This window comes from Apus apus, chromosome 1 (genome assembly GCF_020740795.1).
Source record: "Apus apus isolate bApuApu2 chromosome 1, bApuApu2.pri.cur, whole genome shotgun sequence".
NCBI classification, from domain to species: Eukaryota; Metazoa; Chordata; class Aves; order Apodiformes; family Apodidae; genus Apus; species Apus apus.
Window position 1 is genome coordinate 18,884,434 of NC_067282.1, and position 16,752 is coordinate 18,901,185.

Consider the following 16,752-nt stretch of genomic DNA (forward strand, 5'->3'; position numbering starts at 1 on the left):
ACTTTGACAGTAAATAACTTTGCAGGTGTGATTTATCAATAGAAATGCCAAGATTTCACAATTTTTGGCCTACCTTAAAGCAAATGAGTAATAGAGAAACCCATGCACCAGGAAACAAATGAGCAGAACTACTGAACTAAGGTCTATCAAGCAGGGTTCAAGATCATTTGGGCCAGATGACAGTTGATACATTTTCACTACACTTCATCTGTTTTCTTATCTGGGAAAGTGTTCTATAATAAATCATAATTTATTGCGTGTTTTGCAACCTTGTCAAAGGGCACACCTAAGATTTTTGCTTCAGTAATAAATTCCACCCAACTCTGTACAGGAATTCACTTGACAATCTGGACATAGCTAAAATATTTAATTATTTTCTAATGTCAGCACTTTTGATCTAGCACCAAAACCCCAACTACTCATCCAGTTTACACAGCACCACATTTACTTTCTTCTAAATTTAATATTGCTCAAAAATCAACAGGAGATTTCAAAGTAATTCTTCAATGACAATTACCAGTGAGCAAAAAACTCAAGGCTGTTGGACAAGGACCCCTATTCTCAACCTGTAATTGTTCTCCTTCTCCTTTTTGCTTGCCTTTTGCCCCTTTGGGACTGTTTATCTCTGATTAGGAATCAAGTAACAGAATGCTGTGATCAGCCTCAGCAATCCGTCTTGGTGTATACAGTTAAATTGCTCATGAGGCTGGTCCTGTGTTCCTGCCTATTATTGTAAAAAGACCAAAAACAAAGGTTCAGAATAGCCTACAGAGAGAGATAAGTCTTCCATATTATTATGAACTGCAAACAATTAACACACTCCATTCATTTGTAAACATACATGAAGATGGATGGTTATTGCCAGAGTGTTTCAAATTTTTCCTAGAGGCTTGGGTTTTTCTAGTGACTAATCAATAATACATAAAGAATAAACAAATCATTACAGATTTAACTTCAGCATGATAAGACTTACCATTTGTATGCAGTATCACCTCTTAAAATTGCATGTCGACATGCCAGTAGGTGAAGGACTTTCTAGGATTAGTGGTGGCATGCCTGCTCTCCTTTCTAAAACCACTGTCCAGGGTGAAAGGGAATTGATTTTATTATATAAGTTTCCAAAAATAACTGTTGCTTTGCTATGAAGTTCATCTCCATCTCCTCTGAACATACTTGGACAGATGCTTGAGATAGGTCTGTTTATTTTCTGCACAGGAAACTCTTCTAAACACAACTGTCACTGTCTCTAAAATACTTAAACCACCATATTTCTCTGCCAACAAATGCTTTATCTGTTTGCTGTTATAAGAAAACCTAAAATCCCAAGTGACATGACTCAAAGTGAATTGCTTATTTTCCCGGTTGTTACTAGCCAAGGAATCGACCACAATAGTGGTTAAGAAAATGGGTTTGAGCATTAGATTCCAGTATTGACATTTCTCTATGAATTGTCTGTGATGCTGTTGTAAGCCTGACCTCAATCTGAAATTCTAAATATGCATTAGTGCAAAGATTTTTTTTTGTTAATGTGTTTCTTCTTGCAATTGTTTTTTCTTTTCTGTTTAAGGCTGTTTCCCGCTCATATTAGCAAAGTAGCTGAACTTGGCTGCATTAAAAAAAGGTCTCACCCACACACCACTTCATTAAAAATCTGCACGTGTACTATTATAGATGGAGTAACCAATTAATTTGTATGAACTGCTAAGATGGAAAAACACTTATTTCTCTAACCTTGCTTTCACAGACAACAGTCTGAAACCCACACCTTCAAAATTTCAGTATTCACTGTTTTTCAGTGTTCGAGGCTGGAAAACTGAAAAAATCCCTTCTAGGTTTTTATCTTAATGACCTAAGTTTTGAAGGGGCAATAACTCTTTCTGTTAGCCATATGTGAAAAAAATGTTATTTTCAGAGTCCCCACAACTCTGAAGGCCATAAAGTCCTTCTAAGGATTTATATTCAGCTTTGTACAAAATTAGAAATTGTGTGTCAGCAGTGAAGCCATGTGTCCTTATCACCTATAGATTTTTGGCAGACAGAAGAAAACTTTATTACAGATTGTTGTGTCCTGTTCTTTGACCACTTGCAGCTCAGCAAACTCAGTTTTGCCACAGGTTTCCCACAGGCTGGCATCAGAGTATCTCCTTCCACCCCATCTCTCAAGCCTCTCTACGATTCTTGAATTGAGAATGAGAAGCCTCACCTTGAATTCCCTTCTGTACTTCTGGCTCAGCCCCCAAGTCACCCAGACATCGGCAGCTAGCTGGGCAGAGCATCCCAGGCTATGAATGGCTTTTGCTAGACAGTATACTCCCCTAGTCAGTATGTGCAGATTGCAGCAAACAATGATTAAAGTTGGAATTTCCCCCTCTTTCCCTCGGCCGAGGTATTAATGAAGTATTTCTCCTCTGAGTGACCAATCTTCTCTGAAACTTGAAAATCTTAACTTTTGTAAAGCCAAAAATTATTAGTAAAGCTGAAAAAGCCAGATTTTTTTTTTTTTTTGAGGAAAAAACATATTGGTTAAAAAAAGTACTGTATCAAGAAAATTACAGAAGATGATACAAAGGCAAAAGAAGCTTATGGAATAGGTCAGAGTTAATAAGGCCAGAAAACCAGGAGGAAAAGAGGACAACCTATGCAATTTTTACTTGTGTGCTGGTCCTATCTTCTCCTCACAAAACATGCTTTTAAAAGTACTTTTAAAAAAATGTGCATATAATTTTTATATTTTCTTAATTAGGTTTTGTGTAAGATTTAAAAACGGAAACCTAGAGCTGAGGTTAATGCTTCATTGCAGTCATTCAAGTCACTCCCACCACTGCCTCTTCTAAGAAAAAAGATAATAGAGTACTTGCTGGTGAAGTGGATAGACAGATAATGGGAACAGGAGTGATACGAACACTATTTTATGACAGTCCTACTATATTCTGTGGCATTAAGGAACCTATATACTGATCAGACATGCAAATTATGCAGAGATGTACTGTCATCATCAAGTCACCAGACTTCTAAATCATCAGCCTTACTTCACTGCTGGAAAGGGGGGTGGTGCCCATGAGAATCCATATGGACAACATTTATAAACTGCCTTCTGCTGATTTATGTCAGATAAAGGATCTTATCCCAGTGACTTGCAAATTACATCTTTAAGCCGACCTGCAAGTTTCTTTTCCTTCAAAAACACAATGATGAGAAAACAACTTACGTTCAACTTGATCAAACACTACGGAGAACAAGAAGTCTCTTGGTGTCATGTAATACTCTCCTTCATATTCCAATGATGCGAAATGCATGAAGCGATGCTTCCGAAGAAACAGTCTTTCATCCTTTTCCACACTAATGACATCTTCCTTCTGAAACAGAAAAAAAATCCATGCAGAAATATGGTTGCAGTTGTAGACAAACTCTGTAATTAGAAAGAATTCTATACCCGATGTTGACTAGCCTCAATATTTTGAGGGTAGGCACAACAAGAGACTACCAGGAATTAAAGCTTTAATGGCATTATATTAATGAATGACATGCCTATATGACATCCAAAGTATTTTTGGCTTCCCTGAGAGCATTCCTTAACAAGACAGCCGAGCCAAATTAATGGCTTGCTGTCACCAAAGGCTGCCTTCATTCCCACTCCCCCGCTCTTGGCCATATGGCCCCGCACCGCTTTGTTTGCCAGCTCTGCTACTTGTTTGACTCTTGCTGAGCCAAACTTAGTTCTCTAACTCAACGACAAACGAAACTGACCAAATAGCGAATAGTATTTTGTCAGGTTAGTGACTGGCTCAGCAAAGGCTGAGATGTGCTCTGCATCCAGGCAAATGATCCACTCCTGAAGTTAATTACCAAATTGTGGAGCAACTCCTAAGATGGGAGAATGACAACATTCTAGTTCAAATATGGGCCTGTCTTCCAGAGAGGTTAGAAAAACAGGAAAAGCAATAAAAACATTGACAAAAGAGTAAGAGGTAGTATCACCAAACCCAAAGATTCAACTAGTCAAGCAATCAAAAAATTCCACCCCTCTCCCCTGCTTAAAAATTGAGAGACTCATGATTGAAATAATACAAGCTGACAACATTGTGACAAGCAGGTCACAGTGGTGGAACTCAAGCTGTGGCAAATAACCAGTCCATTGACAAACACAGGTCAGTGGACACTGAGACATCAGAGAGCAGGATGGAGCATTTCAACTTTGAGTCTTTGGTTCTCATTCTTCTTTGCTGAGGTTTCTAACTGCACATTGGGACCATATTAACATAGGATTTGGCAATCTCCTAACAGTGGGTGCAACTGGCAAACCTAGAGCCATAACTGGGAAGAAACTATTACCATTATGTATTATACTATACGTAATTACAATTCTAAACAGAAGGTTGCAACTTGTCATTTAATCCCATGTCTCGCACCTCTGTGTTAGCATTGCTAAAATACTTCACTGAATGGTACAAGCACCTTGTTACAGTCAATTTTCATAGAATGCCAGGTTGGAAGGCACCTCAAGAATCATCTGGTCCAACCTTTAATTTTAGTATCCCCATAAATAAGTTTGCAGATGACACCAAGCTAGGCGGGAGTGTTAATCTGTGTGAGGACAGGGAGGGTCTACAGAGAGACTTCGATAGATTAGTTCGTTGGGCTGATGTTAATGGTCTGGGCTTCAACAAGGCCAAGTGCCAGGTCCTGCACTTGGGCCACAACAACCCCAGGCAACGCTACAGGCTTGGGGAAGAGTGGCTGAAAAGTGTCTGGCAGAAAAGAAGATGGGGTTCTAATTGACAAGCAGCTGAATATGAGCCAGCAGTGTGGCCAGGTGGCCAAGAAAGCCAACGGCATCCTGGCCTGTATTAGAAATAGTGTGACCAGCAGAAGTAGAGAGGTGATTGTCCCCCTGTACCCAGCACTGGTGAGGCCACACCTGGAGTACTGCATTCAGTTTTGGGCACCTCAATTCAAGAGAGGTATCTTGATGCTGGAGCGAGTACAGAGGAGGGCAACGAAGCTGCTGAAGGGCCTAGAGAATAAATCTTATGAAGAATGCTTGAAGGAGCTGGGAATGTTTAGTTTGAGAAAGAGGATCCTGAGGGGAGACCTCATCAGTCTCTACAACTACCTGACTTTGTAGAGAGGTTGGTGCTGGTCTCTTTTCTCAGGTAATTAACAACAGGACAAGAGGGAATGGCTTCAAGCTGCAACAGGGTAGGTTTAGAATGGACATTAAGAAAAATTTTTTCACAGAAAGAGTGGTTAGACACTGGAATAGGCTGCCCAGGGAGGTGGTGGAGTCACCATCCCTGGATGTGTTTAAGGGTCATTTGGATGTGGTGTCGGTGGATATGGTGTAGGGGAGAACTTTGTAGGGTAGGGATGATGGTTGGACTCGGTGATCCCAAGGGTCTTTTCCAACCGGAGTGTTTCTGTGATTCTATGATATAGAGTGTTTGCTTCCGCCAAATCTCAGGTTTCGGTGAAGGTGTAGGGGAGGGAGAGAAGAGAATCAAAAACAAGAAGAAAAACAAACTCCTAAATCAGAATTAAAACAGTCTCATTCTGATATGCAAGGACATGCACCAGGGCCTACGGAACAGAAGCTGCACTGCTGCTGTTCTGTGTTTCAGATCTGTACATTCTGGAAAACATTTTAAAAAATTAAATTAAATAAAATGAGAACTTTAGCTTTACTCTTATTAAAACTCTTGGGGGACAATTGACTCCATAATTGCTTAGCTAATGAGACTGAACAAACTTTCCATATAACAACTGAATAGTTCACAGTTGCTGGGTATTAACATGCAGCATTCGTATTAAAATCATCTCCTTCTCATAATAACAGGAGCAATTTTTGCCCAACAGCAAATATTTAAAAAAAGGAAAATTGCTTCACAGTTGTCCTTTAACTAAAATTATGGAATGAAAAGCATCTTTCTACACAAATACAATTTTGAAAAGTTTAGACAAGAAGTAAAGATCTAATCCTACAATATCTTTAAACCATCTGTCTTTTCAAGTTTAAGTCTTGCAGTATTTGTCTGAATTCTGTCTGAAGTCAAACTTATTTCTAATATCAGAGCACTGAATTTCAGCAATCCACAATTTTAACTGAAATAGATAGGTATAAGTTCATATATTAACTCTGAAGAGTGCCTTGTATTTGGTAGAGAACATATTGCCACCAGAATTACAATAATGCGTGACTACAGACTCATCAAGCTCCTTTTGTTTTGTGACACTAGCATCCCTGATTGGCAAAACAGTCCTGGGAACACAGGTTATTTCTTATGAAAGTCAGCTTCAAATGAGCTAAACAAACCTTATGGAATGAAATGCACCAGCTGTGCCACCTCCTACTTTGTTTCCAAAGCTTTTGCAAAATTCCTGACATCCTGTCACTGCATGAGAAGCTCAGCCTCTGCTAAAAGCACTCTGACCCCTCTGGACACTAGCATGAGCTACACTAGAGCTCAGCTGCTCACATGTAACTGGTTAATACTTCTGAGGGGCGTGTGGCCCTAAGACTGAAAATTCATGGCACTCCAATATCAGTGAAACAATTTATACCAGCTACAAAGCTGACCTGCCATCTTTAGGATGACAAGTGATGAGAATGGCAGTTCTTGAGTGCAATTACAGGGACATTTTTTAGTTGTCCGGACAGACAGTTCAGAAGCTGCACGGAGGGATGGAACACCACACAAAAAAAGTTGACCTTCCTTCCCACAAAACACATTTGCACAATTTTATTGCATGAGACACTGAAAATTTGGTCAACATACTAGAGGGTGGAAACTCAAAGGAGAAGAGGCTGCAGTAGCTGTGAATTGAAAGTGTATAAGGAATGTGGAGATTTTACTGTTCAGAGGGGAGGCAGGTAGCATCAGTATCCATATACTCAAATAGCACGTCATGATGATGTAAGGCCTTTTCATTACCATCTTTCTCACAGTAGTTTCAAAAACCAACAACAATACTGTTGAATTTGTTTTAATACCAACTACAGACTTGAACCTGCTACGTCTGGCATCAGAGACTAGACATTCACAATCAAGCTCTAATGACATTGCAAAAGTGATGACTCTTCAGGTGTAAGCCATATAATTTACAATTTGACAAAAATAGTCAATACCATTATTTTTGCAATTTTAATTAAGCTGAATGCAGCTGGATGTTTGCCCTCAGTACTGATGATCATCTTACTCTTCTTAATTTCTCCCTCAAACATACTGCCAACATTTAATTAAGCTTTGAGTAACGTCTTATATTTTGGTCATCACACTTCCATTAGTGACACTGCCAACTGTGACCCTCCTACTGACTCAGTTCTTCACTCCTTCTCCACACAAAACCACTCTTATAACCTAAAGAAACAGTATGACCATACTAATACTTCACTATGATTATTCTTCAAATCAAAATAATAATTTAAGAAACTGTCCTGGAGCATAATTACCAAACTCTCTGCTTTAACTATATCACTTCTTTCCACCAAATTGTTTACTGTTTCTGGACTACTATTGTCAGCGATCAAGTTATTCCTGAAGCTATGTTTTGGGATAGTTCCTAATCCTAAGCAAAAGCAGATCTGCTATCTCAGAAAAGGGGACATGGGCATCCTGAAGCAGGTACAGGCCATGTCATGTGGCTAAGTGTAAAATACAGACAAGCCTACAATAGCAGCTTACATGCTCTTTTAAAAGCTCTACCCCCTGCTTCACTGTTGTTCCATTCACCAACACATCTCCATGTCTTTAGCAAGGAGGGATGCCAGATGTACCAAGGATAGTTGGCAGAAGAGGGAAATACATGGGAAGAAGTAAAGAGCTACAGATTTTTTTAAAAAAGATTAGAAACTTAACTCTTATTCTCTGTGAAAAGGGATAAATGACTGAGCAACTATCCTAATCACTATTCCAAATGCCTAAGCAAGCACTGAATAAAAATTAAGTTTTGAAGAAAATGCTGATTCAATCGCTTAAGATTCATCTTCTTTTAAAATACCAATCTTAAAGCATGCATAGATGAACAAGCTCTCAGCAATTCATTATCCTTCCCACTTTAATTAAGCCCTGACTAATTTCCAAGTACTTTTTCCTGAGTCATCCAAGGAGTCCTTCAGATAAAAAAGATTTGACATTCCTGACATTTCTAAAAACACTGTCAAAGCTCATTTTGCTCATAAAAATGCACGTACAGGGCAAAAAGCAGTTTTCCTCTTTAATTCCATTCAGCAAAATGAGTTTCAAGTAAAGACACGTATAATGTAGGAAACAAGAACGGACTTCAGATATTAAGGTATCTGTAATCTGACACCTCAGCAGTTTCCAACAGTGCAAATTCAAAGCAAGCAGGGTACAAAAATTCAAGTTTCCTGCGAGGCAGTGGGTGAGAAGAATCTGTTACTATTGCTTGCAGCAGATTCTTGTATGCATAATTAAAAATGACTCTCAGATTGAACTGGGCTCATTTTTGTCTTTAACAGTGCCATATAAGAAGAAATCAAACCACAAAGAGCTATGCTGCATTAAGGCTGGGGTTGAAATTCCATCCTTAACTTGTTCTATTGTGTGTGGGTATAGCCGGGGCTTCAAACGCTGGGTGTTCCCACAGCACTCCTGCACAACCAAGGGAATTAAGAATGAAGTTTCAGCTTTACCTTGGAATTTAGTTGCCTTTGTGGTTTTATGTCAAGCTTCCAACACCAATTTGAGAATGTCCATGGTACAGCCATGACAGTTGATGGTAAATTAGAATTAAATGACATTAAAAGGTCTCTAGAAGGATGCTGGCGTTTTCCTCTGCAGTCAACATGGCAAGGGATCACCAGCTGACCAGGCACTGGCGTCTAAGCATTACTGCAGACTAAGGTTTCTTTCTTGGCTTCCTGCACTGAGGAATGCCTAAGGGCAGCAGCACTACAATTAATTTTCAGATTGATGTAATAAATCTGTTTATCAGTCTCTTGATTTAGAATGTTAATAAAGAATTAATGGTCTTCAATATTTGGCTTTAATTTTTTTTTATATGAAAAACAGCAATTCAAGTAAAAAGTTTATATTTATCGTATCTTTGAACTTTTTTTTTTAAATGCATTAAATAAAAATGAAGTGTTACATAAATAAAACCTTGATAACCTCTACCTGTGCTTTTTTTTACTGCTGCTGTTCACTGTGATGTGATTTTGGTAACATTGCTATGCAAATTCGGCATCCATACAAAATGTAAAGACTTGTGTAGAAGCTCAAAGTAGAAGCAGCTGGTTATGAGTCAAAAATTACTTAAAACAAGCACATACACTCATCTCTCCCTTAAACTTAAAATTATGTCTTCCACTTTTGATCATTTTATTTCTTCTCCCTTTGCACAGCATTTGGCGTTTTGATGTGCCTGCACCTTTTATATGCCTCTTTGTATAATTTCATTGCCTTTCTTTCCTCTGTCATCTATACAACTCATTCCACTTTCTCTTGGAAAAAAATTTAGCTATAAAACTTTTTTTACCCTCTCCTGCAAAGAGGATCAAGGCTTTTTATTTTCTTCCCCAATATGGAAGAGTTAACTTGCACCACTCATTTTACCTGCTATAATTAAAATCCAGTTGGTGCCAGCAGGCTCCCTGGGAGCCTAAGGTTTGGATCCATTAATTCACACTAGATCTACAGATGGATTTAGCAACTCTGTATCAAATTTCTGTAAGCCTGATGAAAACTTTGCAGTTAACTTGTGTCATTATTGCATCTCAATTTCAACTCAATCCAATTTGAAATGATCAAAATAACAGAAAATGTAACTTAACCGCAAAGCCTGCTCCACATGTTAACATACCCAGCAGGCATGCTGAATGTGTGCTGGGACAATGATTGGAGCTGAAGGTTTCAAAGTTTTGTATGATGAAGCAACTGATCGATAAAAAAGGGTTGTCACAAGAAATCCATTTGACAGAAATATGTGACTCAGAGAAAGCTCAAGATTTTAATGTTTAAGAAAGCTTGTGTAAGTATGTGCAAAAGTAGTTGGTGCTTCACAATAAAGAATGTGAGCCATGTATTATGTAAAGTCTCAATCAAGGGCACCAGCTACCAAAGCCAACATAAAGACAAAAGGATTAGAAGCAAAATCTTCTTACTAAGAGAACTGATAGATATTACTTTCACAATATTGTATTTTTTGACCTTACAGATCAAGCTGCAAGCCTGGACATAAAGTAAGCCAGGAAATAAGAGAAAAAAAGCACAGATTTCTGTTTGGAAATAAATTTTAAGTATTTGAATGATGGTTTAGAAATGTGAAACTAAATAAACAACTACATTACCAAAAGCTCCAACAGCCTTAAAATCCCTAAATACGAAATGAACAAAAGATGAAAATAGAACAGACTGCTAAAAGAAGGACAAGCAGAGAATGAGAATGCAATAGCCTTATGTCTGGATACTCTTAAAACTGACGAATATAAATACTCCAAAATGAGTTGAATCCTTTTCTGTGCAGTAACAGGTGCCACTCCCCTTCTTTATTTCAAATAGCTACTCAGACAATTCTGCTGTTAGTAGTAATTAGTGGCAGTTATGTTTGAAGCAGCAGCTGAACAGTTTATTTGCATCCAAACCCCAGACATTTTTTGTTTTAATTTTTCTCTCCCACTCCTATTATTTCTGGTGCACAGAGAGTAGATCTTTCACTGTTACTAAAACTCATGCCTAATGGAGAATTAAACCATTAGGTTTAAAAGAGAAAACTAACAGAGAAAACTATTCAATTCTAGAAATTTAAACCTTAGCAGAGCTCAACTTTAAGCATAAACTTTAACAGAAGTCAGAAACTAACACATTTCCCCTCTCAGGGTACAATGAAGGGAATTAAGGTGCCCAGGCTCTAACAAGCCAGAGAACCAGTTCATTTAACAAACCATACATTTACACCTCAACTTGCAAGTTATCACATCACCCTGCTTACACATTCCCCTACTGAGGCTGACAAACTGCTCAGACACACTGGTGCAGAAGTACTAAATACATACACAGTGGCAGGGGCACCACAGAGACACCTCAAAGGCAATGTGCCCTGGAAACACACTCATACAGCTTTCTCAGAAAGCTCATCACACTCCCATTGTAGTTGACAGTCAGTGGATTTAAGAGAAAAATGTGTTGTACCTCCTTCTCACTGATCTTTTTGAACCACTGCACATGAAAGTGCAGTTCAAATGTGAATATATGAATACATTTATCTCTGAAGGTAAGAAGAGCTAGACATTTTTTAAGATGCTATGTGCAAATGTGTAATCAATACATGGAGCTTAACTAGTTGCTTCTAAAATGCCACAGTATCTTTATTTCCATTCCCCCCTTCTCCATTCAAATTATGCATGGAGTGTCTCTTGGCACACCTCAGCCATCTGAACTTTTTGCTTACCCTGGGCTTGCAGATCTTTAGAACTTTTCGAGCTAATAGTTTACCTCTTGCATGTGCTTCTGCTGTAGAAGGAAACCATATGCCCTCTTCAAATAGTTTCTTGCTTTGTTTGGGTAACTCAGATACTCGCTCTGCTTGAACTGTTCTGAACTACATAATAATCCATTTATTACACAGTGGTTCAGTTTAACAGCACGTCCTTCAACACAGAACTACATATACAGGAGTCTGAGAAGTGCCACTTCAAACTGGGAATTTTTGCAGTCCAAATGATACCAACTGCACGTATATTTGCCTGCTGTATACTTACCTGATGCTTTACAGCTTTAAAAGCTTTTTACTGTCATAATACCTGATCCTGTAACAACTCTACAGACAGGAAAAAAAGTTAACTGCTTTAATAGCAGACGGCTGAATGCTAGATCAGTTTTTGTTCTGAACCAAAAGACAAATGAATTCTGGACTCACTGCTAGCAAGTAAGAATTTAAAGGAGAAAACACACTGTTTAATGTTAGATGTAGTGGCCTGACCTAAGCACCAGGATCTAAGAGGATGCATGTACAAAAGGAAGAGTGGGTGAAGATGACAAAAAGGGAAGATGACTTTCTAATAGGTAAAGTAAGCAGTACAGGTTTAAAAGAAAATTAGAGACAAAAAGCTGAGTATAACGGAGCTAGATTTGATGTAGAAGTATGTACCCAACATAGCAGGCAATACTCCAAAAATAAATTTGTTCTTAGGAGAATAATGTAAGAATCCTAGATGTGACAGATTGCTGGAAAGACAGGAAAACTTCAAAAAGAGTCAGAACTCCCTTCTGTGATAATGTGAACATCACAGGGTTAAATGCTCAAAACTTTCTGGGGTGGCTGTGGGGAGGGGAATGTTTTCTATGCTTTTCTCCAGCCCTTTTATAACAAAATTTTCCAAGGTAAAGAAACATGCAAACGGACAAAAGAAATGAGCAAATAAAAATACAAATTAAAAAAAAATAATTAAAAAAAAGAGGCCAAAAAAAAGCCAGATATGCTCCAGGTTCTTCTGCATCAGTGACAAAATTGAAAACCAAATAAATACTAAATACTTAGCTGAACCTGTGACAATATACTCCTCACTCTACAAATGGTCTATCAGATTTTAAACCCCATTATTATTATTACTACCTATGTTACACCAAGATGTTTTCTCAGTTCCCAGAGAGCCTGGTACTTAAAAAGGTGCCATAAGTGATGGGGAGTTAACTGATTAGGTTGCTATAGTAAAAGACTGCCACCACCAAGCCTCCCAAAGCATTCAACAGAATCTGGGAAGTGTGAAATTCTTCACTTTTAAATACAGTGAACTAACACTATTAGATATAACTTTCACAGTGGTAAATTAATCAGAGACTAGCAACATGTAAAATAAGAAAACAGAATCTCTTGAAAGCATTCCCATTTTATTATTTTTTTAAATTTATTAAAGGTTTAGTCACATAGATGAAAAATGGCTAGCAAGTTAAGCTCTTTGGAGGAGGGTTCAGAGTTATGCTCAGCAGATTTAGCAGGTCCCAGGAGGGGCCTGTAACAAACATCCATATGTCCTGTAAGATTAATACAACAATAACAACAAAGTCATTGCAACCACATGAAATGTTTATACTGCAATTAAGTTGTAAAATTATATTTATTTCTCCATAAAGCTCCTGACTTCACTTCTAAACAAATGATTTGTTTTTTGTAGGAGTCACCACTATAACTAACACACTATATTTTCCAATGACCAGACACATTTTTCCTAGTCTTGCTTATTTTTTTAAACTTTCTACCTATTCAGAGATTTTCCTTTAAGGCATTTTCATTTGACACAGAGACTGCACATGGGAACACTGGATGAAGAGAGACAGCTAAGGCAGTTCTGCTATGCTACTTGTTCAGAGAAACAGAAAACACAGTGAAGGTTTTATCTAAATTCCGGTATTGCCATTTACTAGTTAAGTATTTCCATCAACATTCTCTTCTAAAACTAAAAGTCACAATAAATTCAAAATATTTTATATGAGAATTCAGAAATCTAGAATTCTGCTTATTCAAATAAACATATTTACTTTGGACTGAGCACCCATTATTTATTCAAAGATTTGTGTAATATTTTAAGTTGTCAATAGACTACAAAATGCATCACACCCAGAATTGTTAAGAATAATCCTAAAAGTTCCAGAAGATTGCTGTGTAGATCAGAACTTTTTAAATCAGTTGATGACAGTCTCTAACAAAAATTCCACAGAAAAGAGATGAGACAAAATTAAGGGCACCAGCAGAAGGTAACAGAAGCTTGCATCCATTAAATGTTTACACACACTTTATTTGCAAAGAGAAAATGATCTCTTTTACATTCAGTAGTTTCAATAACAGTTATCCTGAAAGTCAACATTAATTCAATATGAAACACTGTGAAGAAGGTAACACTGACCAATATTTACTTGGAGCGAGTACAGAGTGCAAAACCTGTACAGCTCTCCTGATTACAGCAGAGTTGTGATGATCCTTCATTTTTCACTAGTGTTTATAAATTCCATCCTCTAATTTTGAACTTTCCTTCTATAATTAAAGTTCAAGTATGTTTTCTCAATCCTCCCTTCAAAGCCCATCACTCCTGCACTTTCAGTGAGACTGCAAGGTCATAATGCAGGACTACAATTTTCTTTGCAGCATCTGAATCTAGCAAAAACCTGTATGTAGCTGGTAGGTCATCCATTTCTCTGTGCTACATTCCTCTGTACCAGAGATAAAGTTGTTTTCAGCCATCCTGGCTGCACCTTAAACGGCTTTTGTAGAGGTTACAGTACCATTTAGGCAGGTCATCAGGCATCTGCTGATTTTCTTATTCAAAACTTCAGTGGTTATCAGTGTTGCTTCATTTATCAAAACTGCCATATTCTTGGAAGCTGACCATGCTACTAGCACAAACATATTTCTTTGGGAGGTCCAGAACTCTACCTGATGCAATTCTCTCTTCCCCTCCTCTTCAAATTTGTTAAGATTATCTTTTATCTCAGACTCCTTTTGTGAAATAGTTTGACTGCAGCATGTAATCCAAGAAGGTTGAAATTGTGTAAAACACAGATTTAGTCAAATTAATGCAACAGTTGTCCAACTTTTTTTCTCATAATAAAAAATAATTTCTCAGACATCTTAAGACCTCAGGCATACCTACATTTTTCAAAGACAGGCTGCCTATTTGTAAATGTTTAAGTAGTAACTAAAAGGAATGCAAGTTAGTTTTCTCCTGCACTGCTGAAGAAGATTCACTAGCCACCACTATAATTTAATGATTTCAAAGTACAAATTGATGACTATCATCCACAAAAACTAGATTCATTCTGGATCTGTAGCTGGACACCTACTCCAACATGCACAAAGTAAAAAATTGAATATTTCACTGATTTGTTACAGTCTTTTAAAACTTACATGGGAAATAACTCACACAACCAATGAAGACAGAATGTTTACCATGCTAAACATATTTACTAATTCAAGACACTGCTGAAAATCTCCACAATAAATTCTCAGAGAGACTGACTTTCATGTGCTAATTCACCATTTGCCAGAGAAAGAGCCCAGAACAGGTTAAAAACAAAGACCGGGCTAGTTGGACCCACCATAAAAATGCAGATTTTGATTAATTTTAAAAACACGAATATCATGCATTTATCTCTACTGTCTGAGATAGTAATGCCATTTCTTTTTTACAATACTAAAATATGACAAGACAATCAGTATGCTATTAGGAACACCACCAAACAGTTCTTCAAAGCCTGCTCTGGCCTCTGTTAAATGGCTTATTACTAAGACAGGAATTAATTTTGGAGAGAGAGAAGAGCTAGCCAAAGGTTTTACAGTATAACTACTTTCAAGTAACTTTATTTCTCTATTCCACTCTTTGCCATGTTTTCCCAACCATCTCCTTACTGGAAAGACACAAAAAAGCCAGGGAGGTACTGCTAACTGGTGCTCAAGCTCACATTGCACAACAGATCTGGCTTTTTAAAATGTAAAATAGAAAGCCAGACATGTTTGCACTAACATCTTCAATAAATACAGTCTGTTTGCAGAGAAACTTGAGGCAAATACCACCAAGCCCTAACCTCTTGAGACCAACTGTCAGAAACTCTCATTTTCTTACATCTGCTGGTCTGCCACATTTGCCAGGTAACTGAAATGAAGATGAAAGAAAAAAGAGGACGATACAACTAGTTGTGTCATGTCCCTCCCACTGCCTCATTCTCTGGCCATCTAAGACTTTTGGTTCTTGATGTCAGAAGATCACAGGTGCCCCATATTTGTCAAGAATAGGGAGATGCTATTTATTCTGCAACTGCCAGACATGAAAGTAGCTCCAGGGGGAAAAAAATAGTATTGAGGCCAGTAGTGAGATGGGTGTAATTACAGGGTTGCTCTCCCTGTGCTTAGGAAACACCTTGTTTCTTTCGAATGACTACGAAAGAGAAAAGCACATTGCTTAGGTGTGTAACTAGGGTATAGTCACAGTCAAGCTCAAACTCTCCTTGCTAACACCTGCATTTAGACAGGTGAACTCTGCGGAAGATCTGCAAGGAAGGACAGGGTCCCAAGGTACCCCTTACTGCAAAAGACATAGAGTATTACATAAACTCCATAGCTAGCCTGGATGTCCATCATGTCTTAAGATTTTACTGCTCATGAAAAATAGAGCAGAAATGGAAGTCAGTTAAAATAAAAATAGTTTGGTTAATTCCATAATGTTTAGATTTTTAATAGTGAAATCTTTGGAGGATATATATGACAATAAAGCTTATTCCATGATTAAAAATAAATAAATAACTTAAAGTAGTTACACAAATACCCTGCTTCTAAGTGCAGACAGTTAGCAGTCAAGGCCCTGTAGTGCTCGTTAGGCTTGAGTTCCCAGTAGGGCTATTTCAGTTTTTTTGACCTGTTAGCAGATACACAAGTTTCAAAAGCACTTCTATTCAGAAAAACAAATAAAAGTACACAAATATAGCAGGACTTAAGCTCATGTTCAGAGCCGATCTCATGCATACATCTAGCCCTATCTCGAAAATATTCAGAAAACATTTAAATGTCTTCCTGAATTTGGTCAGAGATGGTCTCAGAAGAATCGAGGAATGACTGCACTGGGTCAGACCAAAGGCCCACCTCATCCAATGTCCTTTCCTCCCTCCTTATGGTCTGTGGCTGCAAGGTTAGAGCATCTGAATGAGTCAGATGTTTCACTTAGAGTTGAACTGCAGTGTGTCTGCATCAATTCAAGCACTGGCCATGAGCAAAAGCTTAGGAAGGAATAAAAATATTCTCTCTGTATTA

General features: G+C 37.9%; 1 protein-coding gene across 3 annotated transcripts in view; it reads right to left on the reverse strand.

Annotated features, from left to right (window-relative positions):
* MICU2 (mitochondrial calcium uptake 2) overlaps positions 1 to 16,752 on the reverse strand; it is a 151,512-nt gene that overhangs the window by 65,035 nt on the left and 69,725 nt on the right. For all 3 annotated transcript variants that reach the window (XR_007888407.1, XM_051608363.1, XM_051608362.1), the window contains exon 2: positions 3,209 to 3,356. Coding sequence is in view for 2 of the 3 variants with exons in the window: in XM_051608363.1 (XP_051464323.1) it covers positions 3,209 to 3,356 (148 nt within the window). In the remaining variant the exon portion in view is untranslated. The remainder of the gene's footprint in view (positions 1 to 3,208; positions 3,357 to 16,752) is intronic.